This window comes from Bombus vosnesenskii, unplaced genomic scaffold (assembly GCF_011952255.1).
Source record: "Bombus vosnesenskii isolate JDL3184/JDL3185 unplaced genomic scaffold, Bvos_JDL3184-5_v1.1 scf7180000013275, whole genome shotgun sequence".
Lineage (NCBI taxonomy): Eukaryota > Metazoa > Arthropoda > Insecta > Hymenoptera > Apidae > Bombus > Bombus vosnesenskii.
In genome coordinates this window covers 62,343-75,453 of record NW_022882933.1, presented here as the reverse complement: position 1 = coordinate 75,453, position 13,111 = coordinate 62,343, and the positions used below count along the sequence as shown (strand labels likewise).

Sequence of the window (13,111 nt, the reverse complement as noted above, 5' to 3'; positions counted from 1 at the left end):
AAAAAAGATTCTAGTTCTTTTTTTCTTGTTTTGTTTAAAACTCATACTTACTCGCGTGCGTTTTTAAAGGAACATCAAATACGTTTGTTGCAAACATTATACTGATAACACGTTGAGAAGAAATATTCTTTGCAATAAATTACAAATCGTCCAACGTACAAAATCATCTGGCTTTTTTCTCTCTCGCTCTTTCGTTCGCGCTTTCTCGCTCTCATTCTCTCGCTCTATCGACGAAAAACTACTTAATCTCGAAATTATATTCTTTTTTTTGTTTTTTCTTTTTCGATGTATTTTTCTCGCTCACACATTTCTCGCATCGTTTTTCAATCATCGCTCGATGACTAGAAACATCGTTTCGCGGGTCATTTGGTAAAAAAATTATGCGAAAATGGAAAATAGTCGTAGAAAAAATAAACTCGGCCCGAGGACAGCATCAGACCTTTTATACGCAACGTTCACTGGCTGAAACTAAACTCACGTGACCCGTTCCATATCAAGGAACGATGCTGTCCGGCTTTCCTTTCTTTTTTTGGGTACTGTAACTAACACACTTCGTGTCCTTGCGATTTGGGCGGAGTAACTGGTCAATGGAAAGTCAGTGGCAAATCTACGCGTCTGGAAATCTTACTCAAACACGCATGGGTTGCTGAAAATAAATATTTCCTCGCTGCTAAAAACTTCTCTGTAATACCCTGGGTTAGCAATTAATTGGTTTGTTCGGCGCTCTGCGCTTGCTTCTCGATTTTCCTCGCGAGCTCAGGACTCATGTGCGGATGTGGGAATGGTAACACCGGTTTTCTGAGAATCGTTGGCTTCACTTTTATCTGCGGCTTGAACGAGGACACCTGGCTGCCGCCTGTTAGATGCATATCTGCAAATTTCGCCACTATCTTCGGCGTCGAACGTGGTGGAAGAGGTGATCTCAAAGGCATCGAATCCGAGATCTGATTGGAACTTGTCGACCTAACAATTTCCTCAGACTCTTGTTCGGGATCGTGTTCGGTCTCCATACGTTTTAACTTTGACGCGTCAGGATTCGACTTGGTATTTTTCTTTAGAGTGCATTGGTTCTGTTTAGCGAATCGTTCTGCAGCTGTGCTCATGTCAGGGGACTCAGGACCGCCCGTTGGCGATGTGGCCGCTTCAGCACGAGATGGCTGAGTTGGCGTCTCTTCGTCAGAGCTGCTTAGACTGCTCGATGAAGCAGACTTTTTACTCGCATCCTGTGCCGATAAAGGCAGATCCATTACCAAATCCGGTGTATGTTTCTGACGCATTTCACGGAATTCTTGGGAGGCACGGAAAATTTTATGATTAGGAGGCGCAGGCGGGTTCAATTGCGTTTGCGACGTCGCTCGTCTTTGCCAAAGTTCTCGATTCGCAGAAAACGTCGGCTGTTCCTGAGGTTCTTCATCTTGAGAGATAGTATTGCTTGTTTGAAGAGAATTCGCAGTCTGCTGCACAGTATCACCCATGCTTTGGGATTTCCAGTGTTGTTTTCTACTTGTTCCACGCTTTGATCCGCCGTCTAGGCTCATCAAGGAAATACGTTCTGCTTCTTCGCTAGTATCTTCGTTGCGTTGTTGTAACGACTCGCTGAAATCTGATATCTTCTCGTTCTCACCATTATTACTAATAATAACTGGCGTTGTGTCTGCACGATGATCAGAAACGAAGATATGCTTCTCTTTTTCTGGTGTCGATACCTTTGCTACTCGAGATGCACATTCCTGAAAATAGTTGAACAATGTGAAACTATTGTAGATTGTAATATAGACGTTTAAAGAAGCATTTATGGTGAAATGTTTTGTTACGTAGTGAATGGGAAACTAGTGACGCTCTCCAAATTACCAACCACATTTGTTGCAATGAAATGTAAATTATTTTCTGTGTTGTTATTGCGTATGTAGTGCCCTGGAATTTTGTTACAAATTGTTATTTTTACAATTTATGTTTATTATATTATAAATAGCTATGGTAAGAACCTACTACTTTTTAATTGAACAAAATCTGTTTAAAAAGAATCATTGAACTAAATCCCAAATAGATAATAAGTATAACACAGAAAATTTTTCATTCTCTAAAATAAATGATATATATTATAAAAAGAAGAGGAAAGATAAAATTATAATACAGTAAATAATAATGAGAGATATATTCTAATTTAGATGATTATTTTTTAGCGGATTTTATAAAATAATCTTGAAAACGGTTCAATTTAATTTTAGTGACTTCCACAATTTTTTGATGTAGATAATACCTACATGTTTATTTTATATTTGTACAGAAATATAAGTCAATTAAAAGTTGAAATCAAATTTTTGAATCTTCTAATTTAGAATATCTCATAAATTGATCAGGAGTAATTTGCAGGTTTTAGACGCGTGTTTACAAGAATATGAAGGTATAATATTTATATAAATGATTAAAGTGGATATCTGCATGCATTAATACGGGAAGAAGGAAATGAATAAACACAAGTGCATAAGAACAATATTCATACCAAGGTAGAATTAAAAACTGCTCGTAAAACTGGCAATGAGTAGGATGAATACAAGCAGGCAAACATGTAAACGTGACAACAGCCTCGCACTGATACCTATCTGTCTAGAGATGCCAACGACGAAGTTAATTATTAACTGATCTGGGTGGGTGAGACACTTATTTACTCACCTCAAGCCAAAAGAATATCCGCTGGAGAAGTAGGCTCTGCGAGTAGCATTCCATTTTGGTTTCATCTATAGACTGAAATTGTTTTACAGAATGCTAGGATTCACAAACCAACTGAACTGTTAAACAGAGGCACTCCTTCAACGAAACGAAAAACACAAATGACAGAACCACACGACACTTGGCAGCAGTTTTATCGAACAGTTTTTAGTCCGTTTCGCCCACTACCTATGTATGTGAAACTTTTCTTGTCAACTAAAAGCTGACTAAACGTATATCTGGAAAAACCATCCCAACTATTAACATCGAAAGTCGTAATCAGTACAAAAAATGAAAAAAAAAGTACATGACGCAAGACAACAAAAAGGATACAGGCGACACAAGACAAAGAGACCAAGGCACATGCAGCAACAAACATGTATATATTTCTATTTTATTTACAAATATATCATACAAATGATTACAGCTAATTGAAATAGTACTATTTCGAAGTAAATTAAACTTAACAATAGCCTTAGGTTCATGTCTCCTATCTTATGAACTTACTATAGTGTGAGAGAGAATCTTCGAATCTTAAAAGATCACAGATTATGAACCCAATGAAATCTATCATAAAAAATCCAGCGACCCTTCTAAAGTATAAAAGAAAACAATAACGTTACTGGTTCTTATAAAATTTCCATTATATTTCCACAAAATTTCCGAATTAATGTGGTTATTTATAATCTTATATCCATTTGAACAAACAAGAGATTTTGTAACAGATTTATGGTCCCACGACATAAAGCGATGCTGCTTTTCTATTAGATGTGTGTGGTGTACAGGCAACAAGTCTGCGTCTTTAAAATGTGCATTCCAATCTTTCGCTGCTACTGCACTTAAGAAAGACGAATTACAGCACAATAGCCATGCACTTGTGCTTAAAAGTTCAAAAATCTTCCGAGTGCGTCGCAGAAAATGTACAAGCAGACGAATGTATGAAAAGAAAAAAAAATCGAACAAGATATATTAATACTAAACGGTAGTTTCCAGTACCTCTCGACTGATGATTGGTTGTGCTGAGATGCAAGGGGCATTTGTCACGACTGCTGGAATAACACCACTGTTACTGCTATTGTCTGTTGTGATTATATTTGCGGTTGACTGCACGTCGGACGTAGTGCTAGAGGGCCAAGTAGTCGGATTTCCAGACGGTCCCATCAGCGGTGAATTGTTACTTGAAAGAACACTATCGGCAGAGCTTGAAGTCCTTCTTCGCATTGATTCTTCACTAGACGACTTCAGGAGTTCCTTTTCACGTTCTTCGTCCCTGAACAAAAGATACAAGTATTTTTATAAAATGAAGTTACGTAAGGAAATAGGCAAGCAGAGCTGCATGACAAGCATTCCTGGATCTATAAAGAAACTTTTTGAGTCTGGAAGAATTATGCAATGAATTATAATAAATTTCAACGTAGGTTTAACAAAACCTAAATCTTACAACAAGAATGTTAGAAAAATCCCTCCGCAATATGTATATTGCTGTCGTGGAGATTACCAACAGCTTAATGTTATAAAAATGATGTTAATTATCAAATGCATCATTGAGCATCTAAATAATATTATTTGTTTTGTAAAGCATATGTTATAATATATATGGATATTGCGTTAAAACAAGCGAAATTATTCCAATGGTGTATGGTCAATTTAACGAATACTAAATATGTTAATGAGCATTTAGTTTTACGTCTCTACCTACCGCTCAAGGAATTCGTAAACGTTTGTGAACCATTTACGTGGCCGGTGGATATAAGACTTTATACTGAATAATCATGCGAAAACGAAAAGGATTTGAAAGCAGTGGAATTAATCAAGTCTCCGTGCTTTCTTACTCCATATTTAATTCTTTCCATAAGAAGTCATATATCCCATTTTGAAAGAATAATATTTCCATAAACAATAATCATATGACAAATCAGATATTCACATGGAAAGAACTAAAAAGGAAAGAAGATACATTCATCAAAAGAAAATTATATTGAGGAAACATTTCTAACAGCGAAATCTATAAAGAAGCTTTTCCTTTTATCTTAAAAAGCAAGCATATGTCATCCAAATTTCGTTCCCTTTGGAATTGCTAAATTCAGCCACTAGGTTCAACAGAAGACATTCTCGAAGGAAGTAATTCACCACTGCGTGATTAAGTCGCACTTACTTTATCTTGATCATAATATATTTATCGGGAATAAGCCCCTCTCTACCGGCCAAGGCACCTCGCCACCAGTCATTACTGACTTGTGTGTATAGAGTCAAGGTATCTCCCTTTTTGAAGCTTAACTCTCTTTCGGACCTTGCATTGAAATCGAATTGCGCTGTGGCTTCGAGGTTTTCCGATTCTGGGAATACACAAAACGAACGTAGATCGCGCTGTTGGATTCCGAACAACTACACAACTATTACATATCTGGTTTCACTCACCATCCTCAGATGGATACACTTCGGAGTCCATGTCTTCCTGGACCTGGTCCGTCGGCGAATCTCCCACGTCTCTGCATTTATTTTTATAAAAAATCATAAATTGGTAAATTATGGATAAAATATTCTGTCAGTATAAGATAAGATTATTATATACTTACACGTCGTCAGGTTCTCTACTGATGTACTTTTCGTATTGAGTACCTCCAATATCTTCTGGAAATATTTCTTCACAGAACGTGATAATGTTCTTGATGAGTTCGTTCACTTGGTTCTGGTATTGTACTTGATCCTTGTCTTCTGGAACAGGTACCAAGGTGGGGCCGAAGCAAATTGCTAAGTTGTAGGGATCCATCATGTTTTCATCCGAAAATTCTGAAAGGCTGTTAGTAAATAAAGAAAAATTTTGAATAAAATTTAAAGGGATTTCTCAATAGTTATCTTTTTAATCTTCTTGAAGCAAACGCGTAAAAAATATTAGGGACTATAAAAAGCAGTTTTTTTTCTTTAAATTCTAACATGAAAATTCTTGCTATAAATTTTACTTAACTGGTAATTGATATAATGTACTTACTGATTAAGAAAAGCGAACAAATATCGCATCACTATGACAACTGGTCTTGGAAGACTGGAAATCAGTTCCTTCATCTTGTTAACAAACTCTTGCTTCGATTCAAGTTGTGCTAATTCCATTAAATGTTCGAAGTAAATAATAGGAAACAGTGGTTCCCTTAGTTCCCTCAAATAGAGCTTCAACACACCGGCTACGCTGTTAATGTCGGACGCATCAGTGACGTCGGCCAATGGATCTTCTCCCCTTTCGAACCATTCCCGGAAATTGTTAATTTCTACCTGGGAGCCCGAGACTCGGAAAATACCTTGATGATGAAGACCATATAGATTGATCACTCTAATGCAACTTTTCATGATTAAAGGTATCTCTTGATTAGTGCTTTCCAAATATTCTTCCAATGAGCCACCGAATAACTTTGGTTGGCCGTTCATCTGCAATCTACCAATTCGTTTTCTTCGAGCTTGTTTTTGCTTCGTTGTTGATATCGATGGATTGGGGCTAGCAGTCGAGCCATCTAACAGGCTTTGTCGAATGTATTCTTGTTTTGCGTCTAACCTAGCTATTCTTGATGTTCCAAGAAGGTATTCCCTGAATTTCTGTAAAAATGTTTCAAACTAATATTACTAACAATAACTTTGGTAACAGCTAGTTAAATAACAAAAAATTAATATTCTATATACTCTATTTATTCTATTAATCCCTAATAGCCATTCTATAAAAAAGGCCTTTATTACCCTAAGGATTTTCCTTATTCCCAAATTTATTATATTCATATATTATTATATTTAACCCCCCATTCCATTTAATTTTTCATTATCTGATTAAGTAATTATTTTAATCAGTCGAACTTACCGTGAGGTAGAATTCTTCAGTTTCCTGTCTATCTGCTCTGAGCTTAATTTGCACAGTTTCTGGTGGCCTGGAGGTGGGAACAGCATTCTCACCAAAGTATCTGGAACAGTCGTAATCTTTCGCGGTTAACATCTCCAATAGACTAGCTTCTGCTGTCTCCAAGGTTTTCCAAACTTCTTCAGATTCTGTTCTCAAAGATGTCAGTCTTTGTTGCAATTGGGACAATCTTTGTTCCATCTCAGCGTGTAACAATTTTTGCAGTTCCGGTTCTGGAGTCTATGAAAATAAATTGCAAAAGATAGATTAATAATTAAAATATGTTGAAAGTTGAAAGTATCATTTGCACACGTTTTCACTAGTTTTTATGTATATGAAATGTAGGATATATCTCCAAAACTTAATTTTTTACAAAACCTATTTTTTAAAAAATACAAAACGCACCTTTTTTAAAGTTATGTAGAATGTTTCAAAACATGAATATAAGAATAAATTTAGAATATAATAATAATTTTATTACTATAATTACATCAAGATTAATCAATTATAAACTTGTTCTCTCATGATCTAAATCGTTCGAACGTGATCAAATGATGATTAAAGAAAAGAAGAATTTTCATACTTCAAGTACCTCGTCCCCTCGTTGACCTTGGAATTCAAACTTCTTGGGTATCATGAAAGCAGAATGATGAGATTCTAAAAACCTCTGTTTATCCGCCCTCGAGTCTAGAGCACCAACACATGCTGCCAATTGTTCAGCACCGGATTGCAGCGAACGTTGCCTACCTTCCTCTGCGCTACAATGCATCAGCAACGCTCTTGCAATGCAATTGTGAAATCCGAAATCCATACACTGAAAAAATACCGAGAATATTCAGTCGTTAGGATATCTATATTTCTTATCCTATATTTGTATATTACAGTAAATAAAAGGACGAGAACATTTTCCATGCACATATATGAATTTCTTTTATTATAAAAATATAAAAAAAATAAATTATTATGAAATAAATAAATATTTCTAGAAAAATTTGCACAAAATTGGAATGGAACTTGAGAGACTGGAAGGACAATGACTAGATCTTTATTGGAACAAGTGAATGCAATTTTTTCAAGGAGATTTATTTATGTACATCTTACTCAACAATCATTTAACAAAGAAACAATTAGGAAAGGCGATTAGACCTTTCAGTTGACTAAACCGATTCACTGACCCATTATTGAGTCACGTGTACGGTATCGAGAAGCCCGTTTAATGCTCTCTTAAGTCATGTTCAAGTTACTGCAATTAGTTCATAGATTGCGTGTCAAATATGCATTCGAGCATTTTCTACATTAAAGCTTTGCACTGTTAAAACAATTAGCGCGGAACGCAGATGTACAGTAGCGTGATGCATGCAATAAGTTTCCTTTGAGTTGCTAAATATATTTTGTAATAATTGTTGCAACGTTCTACGTTTTATGTTATTGGGTAAAAGTTTTAGATCACTGATCCATATAATTGTATTGACTTTTGATATAATAACAATTTTTCTATTGGTTTGCATTTGAAAATTTTTGTAAATTGACCAGAAGCTATTTCCAAAACTAGTATATCATTAGAAGAGTAGATATAACAAATAAAGCAGCAAGCTCCAAATATTATCTTTGTCTTCTATTCATCAAAATATTATGATTTTTATAGAAGTTATAAGAATTTTGCTCTTTTCTTTGATTATTAAAACTTACATCGATGAGATCTGATAGGTCGTCCACAAAGTACTTGTGTATTGTCGTATTGGATGCCTCCAGACACAAAATGTACTCGTTTCTTGCTTTCAACGCCTTTAGCTTCGCCTCTTGATACTTGACCTTCCTCTGAACAGAATGAAAAGTATACGTGATAAGTTCAATCAATTTTAATCAATACCGTCCTTTTATCCGTGGTATTCATTTCTGACAATCAAAATCCCCGAAACCTCCGACTTTTGCCGCACCTCTTCGATCCAACAAACTTAGGCAATCGCACAATCTACCCTGCACGAAGCTCCTCTCTAAAACTAGTAATGGTAAGGCGTGAAATTTTGACAGGGAGATGAATGAAACGGTGCTTTATTCATCAAGAGAATACATAGATAGCTGGTGGCCTCGGTTCACGTATCCTCCATGTAAGAAGAACGTGGCGGAAATTGATACTCGCGAGGTCTTGAAGTACACTCGACCTCGCCAGGGTCAGAAAAGCAAATAGAAAGAAAGGTAGAAAGTAAGAAAAGAGAGGGAGAGAAAGGGACAGAAAACTGAAGAGAGAATAGAGAGGATCGAGAAACACGGGCGAGTAGCGAGAGCAGCCGGCGGCTTGGCCTTGATTTCACATCGCCAACCCACCTTGTTCACTTCCTTTTCCATGAGCTTGTATTTCTTGCTACGCGCGAGCTTCTCGGGCGGGGCATTCGCCACCTCGAGCTTGCTGCGTTGTTGTTCCGCCACACGAAGCTTCGTTTCCGCTTGCCGTGACCCCGTCTGGTATGTCTGATACGTTTTCATCGTGGTATGCAGCTCGTCCAACACTCGAAGGATCTCCTCGTGCGTCTCGTAGCCTATTTCACGGCACTGAAATCAATCGGATTGAACGACCGTCATTTTTAATGATTCCTCTGATTATGCATATCCGTTCGTTGATATAAGCATCCCCCCAGACCAACGCCGAGTACATATATTCATGGCGGTAGTAAGATTTGTCGATGCGTATGTGTGATATTTTTCATATGAATATTTTACGTTGATTCTAGTTGTTGGATCTAGTTTCTTCGACGAATAGTAAATAATGTATTCCTGATAAAAAGGACATAAGTGGGCGCACGTATTGTTAGATACTTTTATCAGTCTGGAGGAGCTCCAAAGTGGGATGTCTCGGACTTCAAGTTGCAAATATTATTTATAAATTGATATCTAGAGCTTTCAGTTGGAATATTGTATTAAAATTACATTATAGTAACTATTCTCTATCGCTTTCTAATCTATAGTAAATACTGTATTGATAAAAGTTAATGTACAAAAATCCTAAATACTTCAAACTGTATTTTTCCACGTTTCTCGACCGTATAATATTATTTATAACATTGCATAATTGCAGACAACAAATCGTAAATGTATTTTGTGGGATTCCAATGGTACTGGCTTATACTCACACGCTTGTATATCCGTTGAACATCTTCCATCACCTGATTGAGACGACCGACGAGATGTGTGCTGTACACTTCTGAAAGAGCCGCATGATCTCTGCTTAAGGACTTGGTCTCGTTGATAAGTTGTTGCCAGCAAGCATAACTCGAGAATAGGGGCCAATGTTCTCGCCTAGGAATTGTTTGCTGTTAGCTTGATCTGCTTACTTCCGACCATTACTACTTTATCACCAATCTACGCATCTATCTATGTACTTTAATAAACTATACTATTCAAAACAATTAAATGATCGTTCCCCGTGTTGTTACTTTGATCTGTGTACCCACTCGTTCTGTTCGTAGACTTTCTGATAACTCACAAAGTCAATTTTTATTATTAGACTGCAGATTTTTATGCATTTCTACAGTTTTATATATTTTATAATAAATTTTCTACTTCGAATATTTATATATTTTTTTGTATCATATGCATTGCATACATTTTTGCACCTTCAAATCTCCCATAAGTGTATAAAAATCCGCAATCTATTTATTACAAACTATCTGTCTATCAAACCTGTAGGACTTCTTTACTTCTGTTTGCGTGGTTCGTGAAATAAAATGTACGATAATAACACACACTTAATTGTTTTGAACAGTATATTAGTTATGGAGAAAGAACCCAATAGCACTAGATTATTATTCTTTGTTCATTCAGAAACAAATAGTCTCTTAATTTAGCAAGAAGGAAACCAGTACTGCGTATATATGTAGATAATGTAATGATAATGTGAGATTGTTAAAAACAAAGTCTAAAGAGAAGAAAGTCTAAAGATATGTACTTTTGCTTTTGCTCCTTGTGTCTGAGCTGTATGCTTCTGGCTAACTTGTCGAGGGACTTGCTGTAATCGAGCTCGAGCTCGGCTCTCCTTCGAAAAAAATCCTGAAGCTCCGCCACGATGGCGACTTGGGCCTCCATCCGGATGTCGAGACATCTCAGCTGTTCGTTCAGCTGCAACCGTATGTCTGAAAACAGGAACACGCCACGAATAAAGACTTTCTGCTGGTTCGTTCGTTTTTCGTTAATCGATCGATCGACCAATCCCGTTTATCGCAACCGCATTTCGTGTTACGAACGTATTTGCTACCTTGAAAGGTCTACATCCAATCGTGCTTTACTTTTTATTTTCCACACACCTGCTGCCGACTCTTCAACTTTATATTTGTCGCAGAAATAGTACATATAAAAGTAATAACAGAACTTTATATAGTTCTATAGTTATTTATACTTTTATCGATTCAACGGGTTGGTTTGTGGTTTGGTGGATTCAATGTAAAATATACAAAGTAATTCCTTAGTAAAATGAGACCAGATATCTAGAACAACATATTTTTATACAATATGTGCTTTCTTAAAAAAAAAGGTGAAGTTTTTTCATTCGCTCTTTTTATATCACGATTTCGGAATTACATCGTATGTTATACATATTGCATCGTTGCTATGAGCTTGAAAAATGTATTGTTATAAGATTATAATTCTCCATTATTTTTGTTTTGTATTAAGAACGAGTATTGAGAAAAACTGAGGGATTGCTAAAAGATACTAAAAATAAGTAAAAACAGAAATATCATGTACACGTGCATAGATGATATTCTTTAGCATTACTATTTATCCTTAATTGTAATAGTTGAGGGGGTTTTATTGGTGTTCTAATAGGATCGCAAGTGTAATGCGAAGTGACCTACAAAAAATAATATAAATAAATATCATAAAATAATAAATTTCATATTTGTCTGTTTTGTTGCAATTTCTTAAAGGTCATGTGGTATTAAACTTGTGATTGTATTACCCTAAACATTAAAATTGTAAATTGTTGTAAATATCTGTGTTTTTATAACACTTCCTACGTAGAACGATATCTCAGACAATCTCTTTTAATTTTCATTCAATGATCATTCAATAATTCATTCTGACCTTAAACTCCAATTTACATAAGAATCTACGGATGACCATTTTTTATTTATTCTACGACTAAAGCAAATGAACAATACTTGAAAGATGAAGTTATACAAATTGAAAAACGTTATGTCTCTTCAATTTATCGAAGCAAAAAATCAAAGTTGAAGGAGAGAAGAGAAAAAAAAAGAATAGCAATTTAAAAGCAGCTGAAACTGACAACCTGTTTCGTTCTATGTATCTGATGCGAATAAAACTCTAAAGTCTAGACTACCCCTGGATGGTTTGCATCTAATCATGGATCAATGAGGGTCATTGTAACGAGTTCATTGAAGAAAAGGCACCCTTCGCCGAGGATTAAACGATTCTTTATGTGACTTTCTGAGAAACGAATGATACGAACAGTCGAATAAAAAACGGGCGCGTAAAAGCTATAGTTGTTAAGAGTGCAGGACTTCTAAGAATAAACGATATAAATGATAGAATTATAAAATAAAATTTTTTTCTAGTAAAGAAATATGTAAATTCTATGCGTGACAAAGTAAAAAAGTTATAAGAAAAAGCTTTTACGATCATTTATTTTAGCTTTTAGACTATGACCATTAATGTTGACTAGGCGGCAATGTATAAGTAAATAAAATCAGGTAATACAAGAATTTATTTCGTCATTTATCCGTAAACATGGTAAACCATGGTAAACTGGAACGAAAATTAGTAATAAAATATATCATTTGCTGTTCAAATTCCTTCAGTATGGATATTTTAAAATATAAAGAACAATTTAAAAAAAAAAGGGATAAAAAGTTCTAGGAGATATTCGAGAAAGTTTTTAACGTTTTTAGAAACTCGTACGAAGAAACTTGATAGCTGAGGGCATCGGGGAAGTACCATGTGGTGTCGAGTACTTCTGAGAAAGCAAGAAAAAGGAGTAAAAAAAGAAGGAAGCTGTCCATCGTTGATCTTAGGTCATCCCATATGAACTTGCTTAACTTTTTCCACTCGATTCGAGCGTAGGGCGTATCGATTTTCCGTACTTCCGCGGTGTGATTCATTCCCCAAGTGGCCACGAGATTTTCGACCCCGTCGCACAGGGGCTGAAACGCATGAATCGACCTGCCTACGCCCCTAAGAAGGTAAATAAACGCATTTCGTTGCGGGCTGCCAATATATCGGGTGATTTAAAGTAAAGGTAGCATGTGATTTCAGACACTTGAATTCATCGATGACATAAAATGTCCTTTCAAGCATTAAAAATTCACACGACTTGATTTATCAATTGAACAAGGTTTCCACCTGTTAACTAGGTCACTTTTTAATCGGACTCTTCTATAATCAATATAAATGACTACAAATAAATTCATTTCTGTTACGTCAATCTCAGTTCGTGCAGATGGTGCAACTCGTCATTCGGATTGCCAATCTCTTGGACATAATATTTTCTTTATTTAGAAATTCCCTATCTCTTTG

At 35.8% G+C, this 13,111-nt stretch overlaps 1 protein-coding gene across 6 annotated transcripts in view; it reads right to left on the bottom strand.

Moving 5' to 3' along the window:
- Nucleotides 1-25: 25 nt before the first annotated feature.
- Nucleotides 26-13,111, bottom strand: part of LOC117231893 (SLIT-ROBO Rho GTPase-activating protein 1-like) — a 42,801-nt gene continuing 29,715 nt past the window's right edge. For 4 of the 6 annotated variants that reach the window (XM_033490773.1, XM_033490769.1, XM_033490775.1 and 1 more), the window contains 12 exons: nt 10,530-10,713; nt 9,715-9,880; nt 8,912-9,136; nt 8,276-8,404; nt 7,170-7,400; nt 6,551-6,826; nt 5,699-6,294; nt 5,286-5,507; nt 5,128-5,198; nt 4,865-5,045; nt 3,706-3,979; nt 26-1,730 (listed from right to left, as the gene is read on the bottom strand). In XM_033490773.1, the coding sequence (XP_033346664.1) occupies nt 705-1,730; nt 3,706-3,979; nt 4,865-5,045; nt 5,128-5,198; nt 5,286-5,507; nt 5,699-6,294; nt 6,551-6,826; nt 7,170-7,400; nt 8,276-8,404; nt 8,912-9,136; nt 9,715-9,880; nt 10,530-10,713 (3,581 nt within the window). In that variant the 3' untranslated portion in view covers nt 26-704. The remainder of the gene's footprint in view (nt 1,731-3,705; nt 3,980-4,864; nt 5,046-5,127; nt 5,199-5,285; nt 5,508-5,698; nt 6,295-6,550; nt 6,827-7,169; nt 7,401-8,275; nt 8,405-8,911; nt 9,137-9,714; nt 9,881-10,529; nt 10,714-13,111) is intronic. The other 2 variants (XM_033490768.1, XM_033490772.1) reach the window with 2 other exon arrangements.